Source organism: Urocampus carinirostris, chromosome 4 (genome assembly GCF_059441175.1).
Source record: "Urocampus carinirostris isolate Australia breed hairy pipefish chromosome 4, RoL_Ucar_1.0, whole genome shotgun sequence".
NCBI classification, from domain to species: domain Eukaryota; kingdom Metazoa; phylum Chordata; class Actinopteri; order Syngnathiformes; family Syngnathidae; genus Urocampus; species Urocampus carinirostris.
In genome coordinates, this window is record NC_142352.1 from 27,543,123 (window position 1) to 27,570,050 (window position 26,928).

Below are 26,928 nucleotides of genomic sequence, written 5' to 3' on the forward strand. Positions count from 1 at the left end.
ATAGGCCTTACCTCTGATTTGGAACTAAATTACCTTTTTGGTTAGTGTTTTATTTTTTTAATCTAAAAATATATATTTTTTAAATTTTGGGGTGTTTTGGACTGAAAAAAAGCAGATTTGGGAAATTTAAAAAAAACATGATCAAGAAATTAAAAAATGAAAAGAAGACCTTTTACCGTCATGATATAAATTATGTCATAGTGTTTTTATTTTTGGACGAAATCAGCAAATTCTTTGTGGGGCTTTGGAAATAAAATAACACTTTGGTGGATGTTGTATTAAACATAAATTCTGCATTTTTTTTTACAGAATGACAGTTACAAATAAACACGTTTTATTGCTAGTTTTGAAAAAAGAAGAACAAATTAATTACTTTTTAAAGAATATAATAGTATAAAATAAATTGTTTTAAGAAAAAATATTCATAATTTTTCGTTATTTAAGATAAAAAGTAAACCATGTTGGTTGTTTAGTAAACTGACCCAATGACAAAATAATCACTTTTATGTGGACTTTTTGAAGAAAAAAACAAAAAGAAAAACTATTTTTACTCTGTCAAAGTATTGGAACCTTTGAAATTATTTTATGTATTTAGAAAGAAAATTACCCCTTTGGTTGCAGGTTTTTTTAGTCACAAAAAAACCATAAAAACAATGTGCAATTAATGATCAAATGACTGAAACATATTTTGAGACTACCCCAGTATCAGCAAATTAAACGATTAGTATTTCTTTTTACTGAACAACTACATTATAAGGTTCAATTCATCCATCCATTATCTGCATCATATATCCTCAGTAGGGTCGCTGGGGTGCTGTAGCCCATCCCAGCCATCTTCGGGCAGTGGGCAGGGGACACCCTACCCCGGTTGCAGGGCACACAGAGACAGACAACCATTCACTCGCTCATTCACACACAGGAACTATTTGAACCGGCCAATTAATAATAATAATAATAATAATAATTTCCTTGTATTGTCATTCTGTGTAACAATGTACACAGAACGAAATGTCGATTGCACCTGACCCGATGCAGCCGCAGCCAAGAGAGGGCGCCGCCGACCACTTTTTAAGTCTTAGGAATGACTCGGCCGGGGCGCGAACCCGGACCTCCCAGTCTGCCATGTATGTTTTTGGATTGTGGGAGGAAACCGGAGTGCCCGGAGGAAACCCACGCAAGGAGGGGGAGAACATGCAAACTCTACACAGGGAGGATGCGTTAGCTGGACCTGAACCCTGAACCTCCGCACTGTGGTGCTGCACGCTAAACATTATAAAGTCAGTTTGTGCAAAACAACCCCGGAAGCTGACTTAGAATAACCTGACTTAAATTAAGAGGATGACAAAAATGACATCTGATTTTCTGTAGAGTTGATCTTCTCTTTTATTATTCAATAAGATTGTAAATTCTACATTTTGAAAAGGAAAAACAAATTACAAGTCCAGCGTTAGAACTGTTTTTGACCTTCAAGGTTTCACAGCATTTCAACATTCGCAGAGACTACAAAACAATCGGTCCGGTACACACAATAGGCACATTTTTTTCATTTGTGACTCAAGTTCTTTTTGGTTTCCATCCCTTCAAATTTTTCACAGCAGTGTCAAAAAGAAGTTACAACAGTGTAAAAAGAATGATCTTTCAAGCATTGCATTCAGTAAATTATGCAGCACAGAAGCATCTGATTACAAATTGATCATGCTAAATGTTAGCAAAGAAAACTGTCATAACAGAAGCAATTTACACTGCAGGTCGAAGAGGTTTGTTATAATTTACGTCTATTTACAATATTTCTGAACGTAGTAACCATAAAAATATTAACTTAGTGTTGGTTACCTCTATAATATACATATTTACTAGTCTAAAACAGGGGTGGGCAAACTATGGCCCACGGACTACACACTGCACGCCAAGCTTTTGAATCCGGCCAGCCAAATCAAAATATATAAAAAGTATAACTGTACTAAAAATAAAAATAAAAAGCAAAACTGACATTTCTTTGAAGTATTTTTTTCTTTTATCATTTGCATTTTCTTCAAATGTTATTTTTTTTTAAATTAAAATATTTATCAAATACCATGCAAAAAAAATAACCTTTTCATATTAATGCTTATTATCAAATTGAATGCTTAGGGACCATATTGTATTACTTTCTTTAATAAAAGATTTTCATAACCAATTTAATGAAGTGTTTAATCATAAACACATAGAAAAAATATATGTATATGTTCAAGTCTGCGTGTATATCTATTGATAAATAAGTATGAGGAAATTGGATGACTTTCCTAATTCATTGCCAAGGTATTGGATTAAAAAATCAAATCAATAACATATTTTTTTTAAACCCAATGCGGCCTGACACTCAAAAGGTTTGCCCACCCCTGGTCTTAAATGGCAATGTTTCTTTTGTGATGTATTAATATGGTTCTCGAATGGACAAATACCAAAACTGTGTGTGTTTGTTTTCTTCTTCTTCAAATGCACATTGAATATGCGTTCACACTTTACACTGTCATCACATGGTTAGACAAAAATAAAAATAAATAATATTCCATGACTTGAACCATGAAGTGTAAATCCAGATTTATATGAAGTAAACTCGCCCAACTCTGGAACAGCAACAAAGTCTGAGATAAAAAATAAATGCACTGCAGTCATTAACATTGCGCTCTCTTCATCCAAGTTCACTTACAGAAACAACCAAAACTTTGGCCGCTTGTGGCAAGGCCAAACCCAAAAGTGAGTAAAGTGAGGTGGTGATGCATATTTGATTTGGCATGGAGCATAGAGCTTCTTTTTGGAGGGAGGGGGGTACGTTTTGACTCCATATGACCGTCGAGTCCGACCCAACCTGTTTCCTTTTGTGGATTTTGGGTTTACTGCAGGCAGCAAGCTGTAAAGAAAAGAAAAAAAAGAGATCAAGTATGTTATTATTTCACAATAGTTGTGCCAATTTGTGTTGTATTATTATCAAAGCAATCAGTCACAACTTTGCGCTATGTATTTTCGGAACCTGAAATATATTTTGCAAGTTGGAATCCATGAACCCCTGATTGCTTGTGATGCAAGCATGGACCGCCAGAGTACACTTTTGTCGGTCCTGGCGGCTCTTTTTTACTGTTACTGTATTTTCATCTAAAATAAACTGCACTTATGCTGCCACAGCCCATTCATCCATCTATATATCATCTGCACCTCTTATCTTCAGTAGGGTCTCGGGTGCTAGAGCCCGTCCCAGCTATCATTGGGGCAGTGAGCAGGGGACACCCTAAACTGGTTGCCGGCGAGTCGCAGGGCACACAGACAGACCATTCACTCGCCAACTCCCACCTAGGGACAATTCAGACTGGCCAATTATTCTGACAGGCATGTTTTTGGAATGAGGGAGGTAACGAAAGTGCCCAGAAGAAACCCACACAAGCACGGGGAGAACATGCATACTCCACAGAGAAAGGTTGGTAGGTGGATTAAAACCCATGACATCAGAACTATAACGCAGACGCGCTAACCACTTTTAGGCAAGTCAAGTCAAGTCATTTTTATTTGTATAGCCCTTAATCACAAAGAGTCTCAAAGGGCTTCACAGGTTATTACACATAAGCAGTTTAGATTATTCATATGCTATAGAGTAGAAGTATTGCTACAAGCAGGGACAGGCATAATACACTTCTGTCAGGAGGCATGCTGTTCTGGCCGGCCTAAAACAAAATGCTGAATGAAATCAAATTTCATGAAATTAGTGAGAGCTGGGTCGGCAGAGCCCTATTTTCTGTTCAGGTCGTTGAAACGTGCCATTGTGGCTCACCTAAGATGAACTGCACTGTTTTGGCTGGAATCCATTATCCCCAGTCGACTATTGATAAGAGTGACGGCCGAGAGTAAAAAATTGTGATTTGCATTGCGGCTATTTCTTCCCAATCCTCCCGACTACAATGAACAGAACTTGTACTGCTGTGATCCGTTATCTCGGGTTGACTATAGTTGTGAGCAGGGGTCGGCAGAACGCATGTTAAAAATGGGGTTCTTCGTGGATTTTTACATAACACGGGGGATTCTGTTCCCCAAAAACTGCAATCAATTAGGGATTAGAGTGCTCGGGTTGTATTATTTCTTTATCATTACATTTGTCTGCAGTGTTTAAATAAAAGCATTTAAGAGTCAGAGGAAGGCCCTTTAGAATTAAAAAGGAGAAAACGCAAAGGCCTCAATTATATTATTTGACTTGAATTTAACACACAAAATGAAAGATTATAGCATTTCTAAACTGCTATAACGGTATTATGTCTAAGGTGATCATGCCAAGTAAGATTTTAAGCACAGGTATTTTTGAGTCCGGTCTCTGGTTTAGATTGAGCACCAAATCAATAGATATATGTAATAAGCTGAAACTGTAGTTACAAACTTGCAACCCGGGGGGCAAATGAAAATTTGAGGCCGGACCCCGCCTAAATATGAAAGTTTAAAGGGAAGTGTCTAATATTTAGTGCCTCCTACTGGTAGAAAAACTGAATGATAAAAGAAAAACTAAAAAAAACTTGAAAAACTAAGCAAATATACATGAAATATGGTATAAGAGTGCCTTTTTAAGTACTCAAAGTTAGGGAATTTATCAAATCAAGAGTGAAAAGTGCTGTAAAGTAAAATCTATAAAGCTGCTTAAATTCTTGAGTTAGAGCTTCCAATGGACATTGTGTATAATTTTGTGCCTTACAGTGGTAATAAAAAATTCCATGCATTAAAAAAAATAATATGTATTTAAATAATCGGATGAAATACATGAATATTTATATAATTGTGCATTTTTTTTTAAATACGTATAGGCCAAGAAACGTATTAGTTTTACATCACATGAGCCTCACCTAAAGGGAGCTGACCTTATTGATCGCCATCTTCCTGCTACAGTGGTCAAATAATACACACAGTCCCTTTAATGTAAGCTCAAACAAATTATGGACTCATCTATTACTTATTAATTGATTTACTTTTACATAAATTTTTCCAGAAAATATATTTGAGAACATTGAACGTTTTTATTAGAGCTTTAGTTGCGGGAGCCAGATTTGGCCCAACCTCAACCAGACCTAAGATACCACCCCCCCAAGTAAATTGAGTTTAAAACCCCTGGCTGAATATAGTTTATTTCATTTTTTCTTATTGGTAGCTCAGACAATGAAGAGAAATTCGAAGAAGGCACTTATCCTTTATAAACTAACTTATCTTAATTCACATTTTTACCGATTGTAATTTTTGAGTCATTATATATTGTGATTTAGTGTGTTTTATTGCCTTTTTACCCATCGTACATCATCATCCCAAGAAAGTGAAACATAAAGGAAGAAAAAGAGGAAAACAGTGAAACCAATGATTCCGATTAAAGAAGGAAATGATCGCGATATATGAAAATGGTATCCGAGTGCCCGCCATCAATCTGCGGTTTAAAAGGTACACTAAATGCTTTGAAACTGTTTTTCTTTTAACTATGTTTCAACGTTATCTACACATTTAAATAACTATACTTGTTTTGGTACTCGTTTTTGAAATGAGGAGGAATGTATAAAAATTAATATCATGGAAAAAGAGGGTTCGGTACCGGAACAAATCGGTGGTCGAACACCAGAACGGAATATGTTAAAGTACCAAAGTTTCACAGCCTTTCAGTACTATTTTTGAGCATGAAACCATAATTTGGAGCGTATGGGCTATATGTTCGGGCACGCTCCTAGCAAGGCAACAACATGCAGCGGTTGCCTTTCAGCTCTATGTCAGCGTGTGGTTTTTATTAAAATAACTTCAGCGGGAATAAGCTGGAGCCATGTACAAGCCGCCTCTCCAGTGAACCGCACAAAAAAAAATCTATAAGTCCGCAGGAATTTCTCGCTAAGCACAGGATATTGTCCGGGCTTTAGGAATCCCCTAAAGTCAAAGCATTGCGAGAAGGCCTATCTCGGTTAAAATCTAGATCAGGAATATCGCTACTAATTGCGCATTTTTCACAGTTGTAGAACTGGGGTGGGCAAAATACGGCCCGCGGGCCACATGCCCGCCTGTCAGGCTTTTTCCTCTGGCCCGCTAAACAAAAATGGAGAAAGTATAATGACAATATGTATACACTGGTATATATATATAAATAATATATATAATACTATTTAAAAAAGTTTTTTTTTTTTTGTTGGTGCCAACCTTGTCCCCATTGTCGCTTTGTTTGTCTACAACAAAATACTACAAAAATACTACTAAATTACTACGAAACTAAATTGCAAATTTAGTGCTTAAAAACAAGGACCCAATACATTATTTTCCATTATTGTGAAAAGAAAAAAATACCCTAGAAATACATAAAAATACTACTACAGGAACACGAATATACATAAATACTACAACAGAAATCTTCCAACAAAAATACTACGATAATAAAACTACAGTAATATTAAAAAAAAATACTTAATAAATATTGAAAATATACTATTATGGAAACATTACAGAAATTCTACAAAAATACTACAATGGAAATACTTCAAAGATACTTTTAAAGAAATACTACAAAAATATCACGGCAGTAAAACTATAATACAAAAGTACTACGACAAGAATATTACGACCGAAATGCTACAAAAATACAACTATTGTGATACTACAAAACTACTACAGATAGACCACAAATATTATACTATGGTAATAATTGAAAGATACAATACAGTTATACTATTTAAAATAGGAAATACAACAGAAATACTACAACAATACTACTCGAGAAATACTACAAATAACTACAAAATAAAAGTTTAGTAAAACGACAAAAATACTAATGAAATACTATAAAAGTCTGACTGCAGAAATACTAGAAAAATACACCTACAGATAAATTATGGCACAAATACTACAAAAATACAACTACAGTAATATGAGAGAAATTTTACAGAAATAGTATGAAAATACTACAGATATACTACAAAATTATACTTTGGAAATACTCCAAACATATTAAAGATATACTATAAAGATTAAACAATGGAAATACTACAAAAATAATACAAAAAATACAATTCCAAATACAATTCCAATCCTAGCGTCCTTCATACTTTGCATTAGGACAAAAATGTTCAGGCTAATTTTTAAGATTTTACAGCAAATTAATAAAGTCTCCAAATATCGGTTATCAGCTTCCTTTTAGTATCAATACTCGGTATCGGCCCTGAAATACCCATTTCGGTCTATCCTTAATGTAGATGTCAGCATGTATATTTTTTCATAAATATAAATATTGGAGGGCAGCACGGCAGCGTAGAGGTTAGCGCGTGTGCGGCACAGTTCTGAGGTTATGAGATCAAACCTTCCTGTGTGGAGTTTGCATTTTCTCCCCGTGCATGCATGGGTTTCCTCCCGGCACTCCGGTTTCCTCCCACATTCCAAAAACATAAATGTTGATTGTCCCTAGGTGTGGAAGAGCGAGCGATTTGTCTGTCCCTGTGTGCCCTGCGACTGGCTGGCAACCAGTTCAGGGTGTCCCCTGCCCACTGCCCGAAGATAGCTGGGATGGGCTCCAGCACCCCCGCGACCCTACTGAGGATAAGCGGTGCAGATAATGGATGGATGGATAAATATTGGATAGGTCTCTAGGCCAAATTTTTTAACCCGAAGTGGCCCTTCACTCCAAATAATTACCCACCTCTGCTGAGGAGTAAATACATAAAAAAGTAAAATTGAGCTTGAGAATATAGTGTAAAGGTCATTTCATTTCCATTCCGAAAGGTAAACATTCGCCATGTAAGACGGATGATTTTACAAATATTCTCACAGCTTCTAAGAGAGTCCGTCAGGGCCTCCCGTTCCAGCGAGGCATCCCTGTGAGTCTCCTGCATCTGGAACAAATAAAAGTCTCACATTTATGATTCAGAATTATTAGTAGACGTTATTCTGAAGGAATAAGATAACATAGAAAGACATTTTGTTGTTAGAAGAAGGGAACAGCATCAGAACATTACCACGGGAACTTTTGTCTAAAGACCATATTTACATTCTAAGCAGGGTTGGGTGATTACTGTAATCCGATACAGTTAGTCGTTACCCGGTAAAAATTGTAAACAGTAACATCATACGAATTCTATAACATTGAAGTATTGTAACCGGATGTACATTTGATTACTTTGGGATTACTACAATACAAAGTATGCTAATGAAAGAAAAAGAAAGAGTATAAATAAAATTACAAAATTTTGTTGAACATATATGAACACTGCAACCTTCAAAAAGAATTGGATCACACCAAGGTTAAATAGTTGCTTGTAGTCCTACAAAAAAGAGCTCTATAGTATAGTTTTTTAAGCAAAAATAATATGGCAGACAAAATATGCTCTGTAATAGTTCACATTAAGAGCACATTAAAAACCCAATAGTTTTAAACACTCCAATGGTTCACTTTCTAAATTTCCAACAACCTCCAGGATGCCTTGTGTCCAAGTTGAAGTTTTACTTGTTTGAAGTAGGGAAACCCAACCTCTTGAAAATTTACAGATTCACTAGACTTAGTAAAATATTCTCACAACAGAACAATAAAGTGATTAAATAGTGGATTTTGAACAACAATGAATTGCAAAATATTTAAAAAAAAAAGATATGAAATCAAATTTACTAAATGTCCCTGAATAGTACTTATTTGTATTCCCCCCCATAAACTACAAAATAAAAATACATAAAATATTAAAACTATCTTACTTATTTCAAATATTGTTCATTTTACTAAAAATATATTTTTAAGAAATCACAAAACAATAGGATGAGCATTTTTTCACAGTCTTGCTCAGGCAGACATGTTAACAATTAGGACACCGTGTCACATAAGATAAATGTGATCTAAAATAAATTCTCACCTTGATGTTCTTCTTGAGGTACTCAGCTCGGCTCATGAGACTTTTGATCTAGAAAAAAAAGATTACATGCAAATGAGTATTTAACTAATTAAAAAGCTGTTTTAGTAGCAGTCTTCTATCCAATTGGTTAGGGATTCTTTAATGGAATCCCAATATATCTTGTAAGTACCAAGTTGAGTCGAGACCCAAAATAAGGAGAGAATACATCAATGGATTTTGAACTTGTAAGGGGAACAGAAAGAGAGCCCAAATCTTAGAAAAGAGACTCCAACCTGTTCTAAAGATCTTTCCGAAGGCCTTTTCTTCTCATTAAATTGTCTAGGCTACGAAAGCAGATCCACCCTAAAGGGTGTGGATATGGAAGAACAGCAACAATATTGGCCAATAGTGACAATGATGAAAACAGTTCATAATCGTCAAAACAACGAACAACAGTGCGCAATAACTGTCAAAACAAAAAACTGGCAACCTAGACAATCTCCTTTGCAGGTGTCCAATATTGAAAACAGAATGAGCTTGTCAGAGTCTTTAACGTATCCCTTGCTTAATTCATTAAAGATCCTTCCGTATTGTATAACGCACATTTAAAAAAAAAAAACTCAAACTTTGGGTGTGCGTTATGCACGAGGGTTTACAGTGGTAGATTACCATATTTGTACAATGTTTTATCAGTCAAAAACTATCGCCGATCACAATCGCAAAACATTGGAGGCAACAGGTATCAAACCCGGGTCAGGATGGTGAAAGCACCAAATCAAAACCACTAGACCACCAGTAACATAGATCAGTGGTCAGCAAACCTTTTTGTGCCATGGACCAATTTAATATCTGACAGTTTTCTCTTGGCCCGTTAACCGAACAATATTAGAAATAATAATGATAATAATAATAATAACAGCAATAACCCTTAGTCTACTGTGCTCCCACTTGACCACGAGGGATCTAGGTGGATGGGAACCAAGGGTAAAAACATATTTTTCTTACTGTGCGGCCCATTACCAAACGACCGACGGCCCGGTACCGTTCCGCGACAACCTATATAGTTGACATAAGAAAAGGCATTCAACTTTTTTTTTCATCTATTTTGTATTTTTCGCTCACAGTACCAGTTTCAAATGTTAGAGAATGGAAAAAACAGAAAGTCGTCCTGAGAGATATAAAAAACGCAAAAAAGCATGACGAGGAAAACAACTTTTGTGTGTATCTGATGATGAATCAGACAGTGAAAAAGTGACACAAAATTTTATACACTTTTTTCAATAAAGAATTAGGGTTGCACGTTATAGACGAGTGCACGTTATACATGGACAAAAATGGTAATCTATGAAATCGATAGCAGTCTATAGCAGTGAATGATTGATCAGTGAAAAACTATTGGGGACCGCAAAACACTGGATGCAGTGGGAATCGAACCCGTGTCGTGGCAATAGGAGCTCCGAATCCAAACAGTGATAAAGAGGACATAAGAAAAGGAATTCAATTTTATCTTATTGTCACACTATTTGTACTCACTGTATCATAGAAGAATGTTAGAGAATGGAGAAAACAGAAAGTCGTACTGAAAGATATAAATAAATGCGAAAAAGCACGGCAAGAAAAACAACACTTTGGTGTAGCTGATGATGAATCGAACTTTAATGGACATTAAATAAATACATCGTAAATTTTATGTTGCTTTTGTGAGCATAGTTCACGTTGTCAATGAATGATTTTATTAATGGCCGCTCATATTTAACAACGCTTGTCATTTACAAGCAAAAGTCAAAGAAAATTTTATACGATTTTTAATCAAAAAGTAGGGGTGCGCGTTATACATGAAAAAATATGGTAATCTATTAATTCTTTAGCACTCAAAAGCGGCAAATAAGTTATTATTTGAGTAAAACAGAACGTCACAGAGAATATAACAAGTCACAAATCAATCCAAAGTAGTACAAGCCAGAGAATCCGACTTACCCCCCAGGCAGGATATTAAAGGGGTGTGAATATACACTGCGGAAATAATGAAAGCTGGCATTCTGTTGCATTATGGGTAGCGTACAGTGTTTTTCTGACCTGCACTCGGCAGTACAAGACAGGATGTCTGAGTCTCTGCTGCAGCAGTGTGGAATGTGCGCTATTATTTTTTCTAACTCTCTGGTGAGACCTCAGAGCTTAAGAAAGTGCAGTGCCAAACTGGCTCGCAGAGGGAAATTGGGAAAACATTTCAAGGGGGGACACATGTGCGTTTAGGCTCGGGTAGAGGGGCCACAGATGAAGAAAGAAAGGAGCTGAAGAGCTTTTGGTTGTTTCCATGCTTTGACATAAAAGTAGAAATCTGGCGCGTCTAATTAGCCTTTAACCACTGTTTTTTTTTTGCTTTCTGCTCCTCAACCCATCCATACATTTTCTGCATCGCTTATCATCACTAGGGTCGCGGGGGTACTGGAGCCCATTCTAGCCATCTTCGGGCAAAAGGAAGGAGACACCCTGAAAAGGTTGCCAGCCAGTCAGAGTGCTCTTGGTGTCATTTTCTTAATTCCGTGGTTCTTAATCGTGTTAGAGCAACCTAACCCGACCAGTTTCAAACAGTTAGGCCCAAACATATTTATACAGTGACACAAGTTCTGTTATTTTAACTGTTCAAATAACCACATTCTGAAATATAACATATTTTATAGGGCGACAGCTCAGGAGGTAAAGCGCTCGTCTTGGGATCAAGAGATCGCAGGTTTGTAACCGGCTCCTCCGTGTTATATGTCGAAGTGTCCTTGGGCCAGACGCTGAATGTGCCCCCAATAAGCATGGCTGCATGGCCGCTATTGGTGTGTGAGTCTGTGTGTGAATGGGTAAGTGTAAAGCAGATTGTAAAGCGCTTTGGGAGGTCTTCATTGACTTGAAAAGCGCTATATAAATGCAGACCATTTACCATTTAGTACGTGCTTAAAGTGTACAATCTAAGCTGAAATTTGAGATTTTCCAGGTCCAAATCAGTATAGGGGTTTAGGATCATAGCCCTTTACACTCTTAGAAACCCCTTTATCAGGGGACTAAAAGTAATTGGGCAATTGACTCAGGGGGCTGTGATTGACTCAGGGGGCTGTGATTGACTCAGAAAGCTCCTCCCTTGTTAAACTGTGATCAATTAGGAAGTGAAAAGGTCTCGAGTTGATTTTAGGTGTGTGGTTTTACATTTAGAAGCTTTTATTATGAACACACATCATGCGTACAAAGGAGCTCTCAAAGCAGAAGATCCTGAGACACAAAAAAATGAAAAACATCTATAAAAGAGATAGCAGAAATTATTAGAGAAGCCTAATCATCAGTTTGGAACATTCTACGAAAAAAGGAATGCACTGGTGAGTTTGGCAATTCAAAACAGAGAAAGAGGATCACTGAATACTCTCCATGGTAGAGAAAAATCCCTTTACAACATCTACTGAAGTGGTTTTCACATTCACCTAACACGCGATAGGTCCCCGGTTCAAGACTGGGTGGAAACATATGTTGGCCTGTATAGGGATGGGTGCCACCAGGCTGTGCTTGCTCAAGAACCACCACAGAAACTGGTGACCCCAAAGAGATACAACCAACAGGCTAAAGTCAAGAAAACTCTCCAGGAATTGGGAGTATCTGTCTCTTAGGTTTACAATAAAGAAAATACTTGAAATTAGAGTGTTCCACCACTAGATGCAAGTCATTTGTCAGTCCCCAAAGTAGACAGGCATTGTAAAGAAAAAAAAACTCAGTTCTGGAAAAGTGTTCTATGGACAGATGGGACATGTGTGGCTTCACCTTGGCAAGTGCTACTCTTATGTAATTTAAACAGCATGGTCACAGTTTTTTATTTCTATGCTCGCAAAGATATGTTGTAACAAATGGTAAGAAAAACTCCTGTGCTTTCTAAGCGATAAAATTATACGTTTCCATTTGTTGACACCGAAAGGTTAAGTGTGTTGTTCTGAAGAGTTGCTACTAAACCTGGTTCAGCTGAATTTCATTGATTTAGTGAAAGTATTTATCACTGACTTCTGCTACCCTAGCGTCCAGTGTGAATGGTTGTCTCACCAATGCTGGATACTATTCTTGTGCAGGGAAGTATCCTTCGAAAGACTTCCTAAGCTTATCTAAGTGCATGGCAATGGGTTGTTTCAGGGCCACATGTACAGAAATGTCACTAACCTCAAACACATCTTCTATTTAACACAGTTTTCAAAAAGGGAAACGTTTAGGAAGTTATATTCTATGTATATGTCCGACTTCTTTCTTTTTTTTGTTTGACATAATAATAAGTACGGATTAAAACATGAATTAATTACACGATGTACTACAATGAGATTCACAATATGGTTCAATTCAGAGTGTGCCAAATAATGTGCAACACTGATTGGCCAAGCAATATCACGTAATCATGTGCAGCCAATGATTGCCAAGCGGGGCATGTCATTGCAGATAGACATATTGAGTTGGTGTGTCTTGATCGCAATGCCAGAGGCTCCACCAAACCCCTGAAACTGACTCACCGACCCCCAAGGGTTCAATCAATTCCAGGTTAGGAACCACTATCCAAATTGTTTGTGGGTGTTAGAAATGTGTTCGGTGCCAAAATAGGCTCACCTCGTTATGGAGCAGCTCCCGTCGGCGGCCCTGCGGCTCTGCTAAATCAAGCAAAAGAGAGCAAATAATGAGCACTATTGTTAATTAGTCAACCCCATTGTTGCCAGAAATTAACCAGGCCCATATTTTCCATGTACAATTGTTTTTTCTCAACAAGTATCTTGCTAATATTACAGCCTTGACAGATGTCTGTACGATCAAGTAAGAAGATGTGATAAGGAAAAAATTTTCTTCTACTAGAAAAACAACAGTATAAAATGTAAGTATAACTAAAATAAAACATTTTTTTTCAAACTAGAAAAAGAAGTCCAAAATTTATGATAAAGCTAGAAGTATTAGCTAATTTCAGGAGATAAATTTGAGTAGAGTTTGCACTTAAAAGTGGTGTCCGTAACTTAAATATTCTACTTGCTGACGCCGTCTTCTGGTTGAAATCATCACTGCAGCCTCAGTGAAGTTCATCTTGTTGTGCGTGCAAGTATATGAACTTCGAAGATGCGTTTAAATAAACTTTTTATGTTGTGGGGAGATTGGGTTGACATTTGAACTGTATTAGAAACAGTCCTTGTCTTACTTTCAACATTTTCATCCTAGAATAAAAGAAAACCACAAGCGTGGACATGATATCACTGTCCTCCAACCCGTCTCCTTTCCTCCAGAGTAATGCACTCCATGGCTGGAACACGGAGGGTAAAACTAAAAGTAAGATAAAAGCAAAAATAAAGGCTCTTTGAACTTAGTTGAGCAATGTTAACACATACTCAATACAGAAAGAATACAAGTTTTTAAGGACTACGCAACTCACCTTTAAAATGTCAATAAAATCTATTTCCCCCGGGAGATACTTTATCTCATTTAAGTATTACTATTCTTATTCTACTGGAAAAAAAGTTAAATAAAGTTTGAAAAATCGATCTGGTCTAAATTATTCTGCTCATTTAAACATTTATTTTTTTCACTTTCCCCCAAAAAGTAAAAAAAATTGTGTAAAAGTAGAAGTGGAAGGGACAAAACAATAAAGACATAATATTGGGAAACTATGCTACACTCAAACTTGACTTTGCAATTAAAATGTCCCAAAAAAGAGTGGAGCTGATATTTGATTTAGATTTTTTAAAATGTCCACGGTTGATAGGCCTCAAGATTTTCACCATCAGATAAGTTACAGCTTTAACCAAATTATAAAAAAATAGATGCATTTTCGAAGGGCAGTAAAAATAACCAATAATTTATCATGTAAAATGTATTTCCCGATACGCATGCAAGGTTTAGTACAGTTCTGACAATGTCCAACGTTGAGCATTCCATCATGGTTTGAACATGGAAATCAGCGGTTGATCCGCGTGTGGTTAAACCTCCTTTAAAAGCACGTTGATTGGGAAGAGCGAATGTTGGTTAGCTGGCCTCTTCTAACTCCCATCAGCGGAAGATAAAGCGTCTTGTGTGTTTGCAATGAGCCCTAAATGGGAAGCAGATGGCGGGGCTCCCGTAGCGCACGCGGGGGCCCTGGCACACGCTGCATCCCATCATCTCTGCTCCAAAACGCCTCCGTGGTAGGAAAGCTCACCAATGAGGGCATATGAGCTCATCGCCTCATGCGAGGGCACGCCGTTCGTGAATGGCCTTCTGTGTTTGTTTGACGGACTCGCCAACTCGCTCACCTTGCCTCCTTTTCGGGCAATGAGAGCAGTGTGCATTGGAAGTTATAAGGCTTATAATAAAGGATAAATTCTATAAAGCAGTGGAATGCTTTCTTATCAAACCTTGCTGTGCTTTAAATACCATATTTTCTGGACTATAAGGTGCAATAGAATATAGGGCGCCAAAACCAACTGAAGCGGTATTCTCTGACACATTTTTCATATAGATAGATAGATACTTTATTCATCCCCGCCAGGAAATTCACATATAGGAGGCGCACAAGACTATAAGGCAAATTAAATTTGAACTACTTTGAGAATTCAGGTTACATCAAAAGAAACATCAGCAATTTTTTTAAAAACTTATTTCATAAAACATAATTATTATAAACAATGACTACAATTAACTAAATATTCCATATATGTTTACTGTATTTAGTAGAAAGTCATAATTATGCATTTCCAATTTTATGTATCGTATTTTCCGGTTTATAAGGGTTATTTTAAAACTTCTGGAAAAAATTTTAAGTTGCGCCCTATAGTCAGGAAAATACGGTACTTGCTTGGTTAAGAAATTTGGGATCGGATAAGGTGGAACATGGAGGAGACTCAAAGGAGTTTACTCTGTACCTGCAAGCGCCAATAGGAGTTCTCCTAAGCAATTCTGGTAATCATCCAACGCCTCATTATCATCGATTCCACTTTGCTCCTACGGCACAAAGTACAACCATAGGTTGACACGAAATCTTAAACAGCAATAGTATAACTTTGTATTTAAGGTTCCCTGCATATTTTTTTAAAACCCAAGTGTAGGCTTTAATATATTGGATATTTTTCCTGGCAAAGCTAAATGAGTTCAAATTGGATTAATCAATAAAAATAAGGAATACGAACAACAAAATAAAATTTAAAAGATATTTGTTATAATCATGTTAATGATGTAATCAATGTTCCCTCTAATTTTCCACACAAAGTCGGTGAGCAACGCTTGAAACAACAGTGAGCAACAGCAATCCCAAGTGTGGCAACTAAGTCATTATCAAACATGTCCAAAACTTGACATCAAGTTACATTTTGCTGAGTTTCCGGCAATGCAAAAAAAAAATCACTTTTGATTGAATTGAATAATGTATTATTGCAAAGGTTGTACGGCCTACAAACGTCATTTGTTTTTACAACAATTCTTTCACAAGATTTCCATTTTTTTTTTTTCCTGGTATCTTTTGTCGCATAATACTAACATTTTGGGGGTCTTATTTAGCCGGTTTCACGATACAGAACTGTATTTAATCACATTTTTTAGTGGAAGTACAATGTTGGCAACAAGATTGACCTTGGTATAATTGGAAATTATTTGAATGCAACACAAACCTTTTTTTCTTTTCCCCCTGTTTTTTTCCATTTTTTCTAATTCCTTTAAAAAATCTCATTGTGTTTATTTTTTCCTAGCTGTTACTTTTGTCTTTTTGTTCTCAGTTTACTTTTTTCCTTTGTTTCTTTCTTTTCTTTTTTTCTGGCTTTTTACTGAATTTTTCCATCTTTATTCTCTTCCTTTTGTTTCTTTTTTTCTCAGCTTTTCTCTACTTTTTCATTTTGGTATTTGTTTTCCTTTTTTGTTCTATTTGTCCCTCTTCCTTTAAGTCATTTTGTGCACAATTTTACATAATATTTGGTCACGTAGGGATTAAAGAAGCACAAACAACATGAGCCGCTTGGGACCCGAAAGAGCCGGTCCTTTTTAGTGAGCAGAGCCGAAGAAGCCGGTTCTCGAAAAACTCTACTGACTTTACTCAACTTTGTTCTCCTCAACCTGTGTATTTTTACCTTCATGCACTGTAACTTTGACTTAATTTGCTTCTTAATTAGCAATTTCGAGCCCTTATTTTTGTGAGCTTGGCTAGATTTTCTTGTGCGCGGAAAAGCTCTGGGTAGTGCGCAATTGCGCACACACGCAGTTTAGAGGGAACATTGCGCTGGCTAGATTTTCTTGTGCGCTGAGAATGTGCGAGCAGTGCGCGATTGCGCACGCGCGCAGCTTAGAGGGAATATTGGATGTAATTAAAAAAAGTATATCAACATTGACCTTCCTTAATCAAACCTCAATTTTACCAGTAGGCATTTTAACAGTTTTGTTAGACACTAAAACGCTTAAAGTAAGCCTTAAAGCTGCTTCAACTCCGGATTGGAAAAAATAAAGCACCTTTAAAGCATGATCTTAAAGAGCTTAATTTATGATTTGAAAAAGTTGAAGCAGATTTAAAGCTATAACTCAATCATTTAGGCAGTTTTACATTTTTACCTTAACAACACTTAACTGAAGGACTGAAGCCACTTTAGAGCTTTGACTTTAAAACCTTTAAATCACGAGTTTAAGTCTTGATTTGAAAGAGTTGAATCAGATTTAAAGTGTTCACTCAAGTACTGAAGCAGCTATTTGGGTGGGCTTGGGTTTATACAGGACTGTCTCAGAAAATTAGAATATTGTGATAAAGTTCTTTATTTTCTGTAATGCAATTAAAAAAACAAAAATGTCATACATTCTGGATTTATTACACATCAACTGAACTATTTCAAGCCTTTTATTATTTGAATATTGCTGATTTTGGCTTACAGCTGAAAAAAACTCAAAAATCCTATCTCAAAATATTAGAATACTTCCTCAGACCAAGTAAAAAAATAATTTTATAACAGCAAAACTAAATCAAACATTTGAAAATGTCCACTGATGCACTCAGTACTTGGTTGGGAATCCTTTTGCACGGATTACTGCATCAATCCGGCGTGGCATGGAGGCAATCAGCCTGTGGCATTGCTGAGGTGTTATTGATGCCCAGGATGCTTCGATAGCGGCCTTCAGCTCATTTGCATTTGTAGGTCTGGTGTCTTTCATCTTCTTCTTAACTATACCCCACAAATTCTCGATGGGGTTCAGGTCAGGGGAATTAGCAGGCCAATCAAGGACAGTGATGCCATGGTCAGTGCACCAGTTACTGGTGGTTTTGGCACTGTGGGCCGGTGCCAGATCATGCTGGAAAATGAAATCCTCATCTCCATAGAGCTTTTCAGCAGATGGAAGCATGTAGTGCTCTAAAATCTCTTGGTACACAGTTGCATTTACTCTGGACTAGATGAAACACAGTGGACCAACACCAGCAGCTGACATGGCTCCCCAAACCATTGCTGACTGTGGGAACTTCACACTGGATTTCAAGCAACTTGGATTTTGCTCTTCTCCAGCCTTTCTCCAGACTCTGGCGCCTTGACTTCCAAATGAAATGCAAAACTTGCTTTCGTCTGAAAAGAGGACTTTGGACCACTCTGCAACTGTCCAGTGCTTCTTCTCCATAGCCCAAGTCAGACGCTTCTTCCGTTGTCTTGAGTTCAGAAGTGGCTTGACCATGGGAATACGGCTATTGTAGCCCATTTCCCGGACACGTCTGTGAACTGTGGCTTTTGATACCTGGACTCCAGCTTCAGCCCACTGTCTTTGAAGCTCCCCCAAATTCTGGAAGCGGCTCTTCTTCACAATTTTGTTAAGGCTGCGGTCTCTCTTGGTTGTGCAGCGTTTACGGCCACATTTTCCCCTTCCAACAGACTTTTTGTGGATATGCTTTGAAACTGCAATCTGTGAACAGCCTGCTCTTTGAGAAATTTCTTTTTGTGTCTTACCCTTCTGATGGAGGGTATCAATGATGGTCCTCTGGACAGCAGTCAGATCAGCAGTCTTCCCCATACTTGTGATTTAGTTTACTGAACCAAGCTGAGTGTTTTTAAGGCTCAGGAAACCCTCGCAAGGTGTTTCGAGTTATTTAGATGATTCAGGTGATTAGTTGAATAGCCTACTTGTATACTTTTTCATGATACTCTAATATTTCGAGTTTTCTTAAGCTGTAAGCCAAATTCAGCAATATTAAAATAATAAAAGGCTTGAAATAGTTCAGTTGATATGTAATGAATCCAGAATGTATGACATTTTTGTTTTTTTAATTGCATTACAGAAAATAAAGAACTTTATCACAATATTCTAATTTTCTGAGACAGTCCTGTATACCCGCGACTTGGGTCGGGTCGGCCTGAATTTTTTTGGCCCGATCTTACCTCTACAATCAGTCTGTTTCCTCTCCACAGCATTATTTCGCAAGCTTTAGCATGCATCATCAGTGTCTTCGAAATGTTTATGGCTGGGCTATCACTGATTAAAAGTTAACCTTTACCAACACTTTTAACTCAAGAACTGAAGCAATTTTAAAGCTTTTACCTTCAAAGATATTTTGAACTCATGAGTTAAAGCTTTGATAGAACGGTACAAAATAGTAATGAAAGAATCTTAAAACCATCACTGTCAAACATCTTTGTATTATTTTCTTCAGTTTTTCTTACCTTAGCAATAGCTTCAGAGGACATTTCCAGAGCTGCCAGCAAGCGTGGTTGATCACGACACATTTCTGGGAGAATAAAGAAAAGTTTTCAGAATAGTTGTTGGTGAGCTTCATAGGCCAGTTGGAATTCTGACTTTGAACAAGAAGAGAGGGGGACTTTTTTGAGAGGTTCTTAGGCAAATACCATCGAATCCATAGAAATTTAGTCTTTAAGAAATATTGCATCTTTTTTGGATGTTTTTTTCACGTTTTGTACCTCGGAGGATGTCCCTGGTGGTGCAAGCCTCCTCGAAAATAAGCTTGTTGTCTGAGGCTACCAAGGCCTTCAGTTCTTCTGCTCTGGATGCATACTGTCGGACCTTCAGGGATACATTAAATGATGCATTATAAGTAATATTTATTCAAAATATACTCCTAGGATCGAAGTGGTCCTACTTTTTGTCTGAGCGTATCTTTTCGCTGTCTGTCATTCTCATCTTGAAAAGAAAAGACATGGTCATTTTAATACCTTCAACATGTGTAACAAGGTTCTCATCGGGGAAATGTCAATATGTTCTTACAATAAATAGCAGGGACAAAGTGTTCCAAGGCACTGCAGTACAAAGAAAGTGCGACAGACCATTCGCCTTCTTGGTCCTTCTGTACAGCCTGTAACACCAGCTCTTTCTAAAGAAGCAGAAAACAGGGAGTGACACCGCCAAAAACATGGCACAAACCCTTCTTTGGTCTCTCACCGCCTTTCCCAAGCTCTCTGCACTTGGCATGTGCTCTAAGTCCACAAATGGGTGCGCGAAGAACTCGGCGAAGGTGATCCGAGTATCAGGATTCCTCTCTAGGAGACGCAGGAGGAGGTCCCGGCAGTGCTTGGACACCTTGGCCCCGGGAGGGAGCTGATGTACAAGAATGTGACCTTATTATGTAGCTTTCAATCCAGGCATTGGAAAGGTCAAGAGATTGTTGCCAAAAATCACCAGAATACTTAGCCTATGTCGTACTGCATGAGAACGACCAGGCAGAAAGACAGAAGGATGCAAAAAATTAAGCCAATACCAAAAACGAGTTTAATGAATGTCACTGTGGTTATCTTAAATATGATCAGAACTGCAGAGGTCAGGAAATAACTGAATAGGATGATTACTGAAGGGAGCAAAGCCCAAAGGAAATTGAAGGAGGAATAGAGTCTTATGAGTGGAATGTGCCATTTATCCAGCAAAGTATGCCACCTAGCGGATCCAAAACAAAAAATAAATAAATACCTCAATGGGCTGGCTACTGCGAATCTTCTCTTCCAATTCAGAATACGACCTTGATGCAAAGGGTGCCCGTCCAAAAAGTGCTTCTAAATTCATGCAAGCAACACAAGAGAGGATAACACTGTTTTTCTGGATTTTGCAGAAAATATTGATTATTTTATGTGTTAGATGTATTTATTAATGTTAAAAGAATATTTTAACCACAGCTTTAATCAGATAGGGCCCCGATAAAATGATTTTTTAAATCTAATAGACATTTGTTAAAGTTGTTGTTTTATTAGCTCTTATTTGATAATTGAACGCTTACAAAGAAGATTTTTTACAAATCCTGGGTTGTTCTATTGTTAATCATTGAACTCTTGCAATGAAGAATGCTTAAAATGTCTGAGTTGTTCCATTTTGGGTACTGAATATTGCAATGAAGAATGCTTATAAAGCCATTGTTGTTCTATTTTGATTATTATTGAATGCTTGCACTGAAGTATTATCTTAGCGCCAGGGTTGTTCTATTTGTAGTCACCGCATGACTGTCACTGTTTGGCAATCATGTTGCTGCACCTTGATTTTGACATTCTTTGGTTGTCTTTTTTTAATAATAATTAAAAAAACTTATCAAAGGTGTATCTTTGGTTTGATCTAAGTCTTATTTTTAATTCATTTTTAAAATAAGAACAATGATATTTAAGATAAGCAAAAATAATCCTTATAACAAAAAAAAATCATATTAAAACTAGCGAAAATATTTACCATTGAGCACATTTTACATCTTAAAATAGATTACTTGACCTCTCTTCTTAAATTACATTTGTTACTAGACATTTGGAATTGAATTAAGCAGAATTTGATATTTTATCATTCCTAATATAATATTTTTGTTTCATTATCTTAAAGTTTCATTTATGTTTAAGATTGAGTTCTTTATCAATACAATTTGTTTGTACACATTAGTAACATGTTGTTTTACAGCAGTCAAATAAGACATAATAGAAATTTCGCTAATGCAGCCCAAGGTGTGCTTGGATACCACACACATTTTTCTTTACAAACTGCATGTTCTTATAATGTTCACCTTAGTTGGAGTTGTAGTTTTGGAAGATGTGGAAGAGGTTGGATGTGAAATGACGCAAAATTAGTAATTATTGAGCATTCTGAAAACTGCAAATGACCTCTTAAATTTCACATCATAGCATTTTTGATTAGATATTGACTAAAATGAACTCAACACTCACCATAAAGAATGACTCCCACAGACCAGAGATCCACTCTGGAGTCATACTGGCGCTGACACACCATCTCAGGAGCCATATACAAAGGCGAGCCTCTCAGCACACACTTTTCATCCCAAGGTGACATGTACTGGGCGAAGCCAAAATCTGGCATTTAATTCAAATGCAGAATCAGAGTAAGCAAGAGTGGGATTTGACACTAACAGTGAAAAACCTTGTCCTGGGGTTTTGAGTTTTTCCTTGCCTGCATGTCGTTTTAAGATCAGGGGATGAAGTATTTGTAACCAGTGCAGTACTTGAAGACATCTTGTGATTAAGGGCTATACAAATAAATGTGACTTGTCTTGACTTGATAAGTATTGTGATACGTACAAAAGGGTCTGAAAAGTGCTCCTTTACTGTTGTGATTTGCTCGATGATCCACTGCTATAGTCTTTCCTCCAGCTCTCGCCACAATGCCTTATTTCCACGGAAGCTAATCTGCGTTTTCTTTACTTGTCCAAAGTTTGTTTTTCAGCTTCCTCCACTAGCGAACCATCGATTTATTAATCTTCAAGTTTCTTCCGGCGCTCTGTTTCCATGTTCTTCTGAGTAGCGTAGAAATAAACACACCGTGGTGGACATAAACACGAAAAGCATTCAATGGAGAGAAAGTAAGGTTTGGGATTTATTTAAAATTTGAGGGGGAGAACTCTGTTCAGCATCCGGTAGTCCAAAAACTTTCAAATTCCTGGATACTTTACGGCGTTAGGATCCGTGATTACACCCGCAAACAATGGACACATTGCGTTTGATGTCATGTGTCCTCTTCGGCGCATGCGGCACACTTGTTGCGTTAACTCGGGAGACACATAGAAATCACCAGGGTTGGGAAGGGTTACTTTAACTTCATCTCATCTCATTAGCCGTACCGCTTATCCTCATTAGGGTCGCGGGGGGGCTGGAGCCCATTCCAGCCATCTCCGGGCAGTGGGCAGGGGACACCCTGAACTGGTTGCCAGCCAATCCCAGGGCACACAGGGACAGACAACCCATTCGCTCATTCACACCTAGGGACAATTTGGACCGGCCAATTCACCTGAAATGCATGTTTTTGGAACGTGGGAGGAAACCGGAGTGCCCGGAGGAAACCCACGCAAGCACGGGGAGAACATACAAACTCCGCACAGCAAGTCTGGAGCTGGATTTGAACCCACGACAGGTTCCCATGACATGAACTGTGGTACATGACAAAGTACATGACAAAAAAGTAAATACATAAAGTACATGACATGTACTTTAACTTGATTACTTTAAATTACTTTTGGATTACTCCAATACCAAATATGCTAATAAAAGACAAAAGAAACTAAATATGAATAAAATTGCTAAATTTTGTGCAGGCTCGGGGAGTAACGGAATACATGGAATGGCAAAAATGATGTTGGCAAGCTGTTTGGATTTATTTTCATTTGGTTTCTGTCGCATTTTATGTTAGTTTGGCCGGAGATCAAAGAGATCAAAGCCAGGAGAGGAAGCTTACCAAGTGTTGTGAGTCATAATTTTATTCATATTTAGTTTCTTTTGTCTTTTATTAGCATATTTGGTGTTGGAGTAATCCAAAAGTAATTGAAAGTAATCAAGTTAAAGTAACCCTACCCAACCCTGGAAATCACAGGATATTGCAACTCACATCAATTTGGAAATGTGAACGATCTCACAAAAACATTGGATTTCACCCAAAAATCAGAATTAAGTATTAAGCTCTGAAGTGCAAACCTAGCCTTATATACACGCCCAGTTGACCACGCCTCACACTTTAACAATGATGCCCACACTTCACCTTTTAGCAGCCTCATGATGTCCTCAGCTATGTCCGCTGCTTTACATGTCAAGTCAAGTCACATTTATTTGTACGGCCCTTAATCACAAAATGTCTTAAAGGACTGCACAGGCCACAATTACACCTGATCTGAAAGCAACACGCAGGCAAGGAAAAACATCACACACCGGGCGCACTGCCCGAAAGGGCGCTCCACACAATTTATGGTCGTGAAAATATGATATTTATTGTAAAAAATTAAATTAAAAAAATCGGGGACCTATTCAAATTTTTATGTATCTTTATACGATTCGTTGAGAAGCCTATTTTGATTCTTGGTTTAAGTAAAAGATCAGTCATGTTAGTTGTGTTGAAATTCTAATTGGAAAAGGTTTCAGACAGCTATTAAAGTTTTATTTGAATTTATAACAAATACACTTGGTTTGTTGTTGCATTAGTAAAAGCTTCTTACACCAATTGTCAAGCTTGTACAGCAAATTAATATTGGCTCCAAATATCGGTTATTGGTATCCTCTATTAATAATCTGTATTGTATTGACCCTAAAAAAAACAGTATGAGTGAAATGTAGTCATTGCTATAACTGTTTTCATTCCAATGGATGCTAATGTTAGCATATAATTGAATCTCACGGCTTGCTCACACCAGATCTCATCGTTGCCGGTGATAGTACTCCCTAAATTATTTTGATACGTGGACAATGCAAAAGGGGAGGGAAAATAAACACTAGATAATGTGCATTGGAAAACATAGACGCGTATAGGGTTTCCCTGTTTACCCACCTGGATGGATTCGCTCACCCGTCTTTCTATGACCCCTAATTAAACACCCTCTGGAGGAAAACCCTATTTTTATTTCACTATTATATTATTCTGATGCACATAAAATTTGGGCCAGTTAACAAGTGCTACCTTGTAGCTAAAGCCTATCCTTAGATTGTTTCTCATTTAACGGTAATTTCTTACTTTTTTTTAAATTTTTTATATGTTTATCTTTGAGAGCCACGTCTAGCATTGTTGTAAACAATGTTCACTACGTTGTTAATTATGACAATAAATACAATTCTAACATTGCTTAAATTCCTTAATTTGATCAATTGAAAATGTCACTGACAGAGATTATTTGCTTTTTCTTAAAAAAAAAAACAGAGTATGATCTTTTTAGTCAAACATGTCCATTCTTACCTGCTAATTTGAGGATTGATCCACTCAGCAAAATGTTCTGCGGTTTCAAATCCAAGTGGGAGATATTATGGTCGTGTAGGAATTTGAGAGCAGATGCTACGGGTGAAAGTGACATACATTATATGTTGTTGACGGAGCCATTTAAAATAGAATAATAAAAGGAGTTTGTCTGAGTCACCTATCTGTTGCAGAAAACGGCGGGCAATTCCCTCCGGTAAGATCCGACGACTGCGGATAAAACGGGACAAGTCTCCGCCGGAACACCATTCCAAGATCAGGTAAATATTTTCTGAATCCCACTGAAGAAAACACAGCAACAGTGCATGTTAGGAATAGAAATGTTCTGTTGAATTTTGTATGCCCAAGTTTAACAGAAATGTAAATAATGTTTTGCGGGATACAACTTTTTGAGATCAACAACTGCACACAGTGGATGAATGGACTGTAATCTCACCACAAAGTCTTTCAGATGGACAATGTGAGGGTGACGCACAGTCTTAAGGATTTCAATCTCTGTGAGCAGGTTCTCCGTAGACGCCTTGTTCAGAGTCTTCTTGGCGACCACCTTCACAGCCACTGCTTCTCTGCTATCGTGCTGCAGGGTATACCACAGGCGCCATTTATTTCGTGCCACAGATAACACAGAGGAAAAGGTACTATTGGGGCAAGGTCTCACCTTTCTGTAGGCCTTGTAGACTGTGGCATATGTACCACTTCCCAGCTTCTCTGTGAGGATGAAGTCAGCAAGTTTTGGTGGCCCAAAGCTGGAGGATGAAGCCATGCTGAATCAGCAGTTTTTTGCTGTAAAATGACAGCATTAAACAATATTAGTGTGTCACGGTGGATCTGCTCCTCTGGGTCATACATTATTATCCCCTCATATTCATTGACTATTAACCGCTAAAAGGGCAATAACCAGTGAACTGATTGATTCTGCATAAGTTCAGTTGAGCTGATCAAACAGTTAAAAAAACAACAGATTCTCCAAAAGCGTCGCAAGAAGTAGACAACCTCCTCTATGCAATTAAGCATTATAGCGTTTGCAGGCTCCGAAAGTAATCGCGAAGCTTTAGCTAACGCCACAATTAATAAACGTAACATGACAGTTAGCAATTGACTACCAATAACTCGAATAGTAACGTTTTGACTCAACCCGTGTTGCAAAATGACAGATCAGAGCGTACCTATGCAGTTTTAATCCATGACAACCAGAAATTCAGAGAAAGGTGATTTGTTTACATCGATAGCAGTTGACAGGACACGCACACTGTAGTACAGTGATCACGTGACTTGGAACCTCGGTGAATCTGTCACACTGCCTCCTCTGTTAAATACTAGTACTGCACTGCACCTGCCAAATAATATTATTAATGATAAAAAAACAACATATGTATAGTGAAATAAAAGACGTGTGTAAGAAACAGAAAACTAGAAATATATGTACGTGTATATATTTAGTAAGCTGTCAGCACAATACAAATGAATAGACAAGTCTTTGTCATTGATTAAACACCGTAGTACATAGTATGGATTTAAGGTAAAGAGCTATGGGGGTGTTGAGCAGCCAGAGTGTCTGGCTAGTTAATTTGTATTCATTTTTTAAATCAGGGCTAATATATGTTGATAATAACAAAGTCATGGTATAAAGGTGTTAAAATAGTTGTTTAACATTTTGTTACATTAGTAACAGCCCAATCCAATTTTGGTGGGGGTTATTGGGGATGGTGTCATGATAGTTTGTAATAATAGCTTGCAATAGTCTTTGATCTGTGCAGCCCTTTGAGACTCTTCGTGATTAAGGGCTATACAAATAAACATGACTTGACTTGACTTAACATAACCTCTGTATAACATACTCTCATTGTAATACACCGGAGCCTCCACAGACTCCGCCGCTGTGCTGCAAGTGACACTAACTGAGCGAAAGAGGAGCGGGTAGGGGAATGAGAGTGGTGCTAGGAATCAA

General features: G+C 37.4%; 1 protein-coding gene across 2 annotated transcripts; it reads right to left on the bottom strand.

The window, feature by feature from the left end:
* Positions 1 to 1,373: 1,373 nt before the first annotated feature.
* Positions 1,374 to 26,263, bottom strand: ulk3 (unc-51 like kinase 3). Of its 2 annotated transcripts, none has more exons than XM_088334012.1 (17): positions 26,147 to 26,263; positions 25,639 to 25,763; positions 25,417 to 25,557; positions 25,141 to 25,261; positions 24,963 to 25,058; positions 21,962 to 22,105; positions 20,736 to 20,818; positions 20,214 to 20,369; positions 20,040 to 20,145; positions 19,915 to 19,955; positions 19,736 to 19,838; positions 19,481 to 19,545; positions 15,731 to 15,809; positions 13,461 to 13,498; positions 8,865 to 8,912; positions 7,793 to 7,856; positions 1,374 to 2,890 (listed from the first exon to the last, which is right to left on the bottom strand). In XM_088334012.1, the coding sequence occupies exons 2-17, from the start codon at positions 25,741 to 25,743 to the stop codon at positions 2,874 to 2,876; spliced, it is 1,407 nt and encodes a 468-aa protein (XP_088190138.1). In that variant the 5' UTR covers positions 25,744 to 25,763; positions 26,147 to 26,263; the 3' UTR covers positions 1,374 to 2,873. The 2 variants fall into 2 exon arrangements, with proteins under 2 accessions (XP_088190138.1, XP_088190137.1); XM_088334011.1 differs by having other exon boundaries at positions 13,461 to 13,501.
* Between the last annotated feature and the right edge of the window lie 665 nt (positions 26,264 to 26,928).

What these genes read in the sequence shown, in the direction of transcription:
- ulk3 (XM_088334011.1), bottom strand. Translation starts at nt 25,743, where the DNA reads ATGGCTTCATCCTCCAGCTTTGGGCCACCAAAACTTGCTGACTTCATC. An exon ending in CACCAGGGACATCCTCCGAG is followed by an intron (nt 19,546 to 19,735) that starts GTACAAAACGTG and finishes TTATTCTCCCAG; the next exon opens with AAATGTGTCGTGATCAACCA. An exon ending in GGGAGCTGCTCCATAACGAG is followed by an intron (nt 8,913 to 13,460) that starts GTGAGCCTATTT and finishes TTTTTTTTCTAG; the next exon opens with ATCAAAAGTCTCATGAGCCG.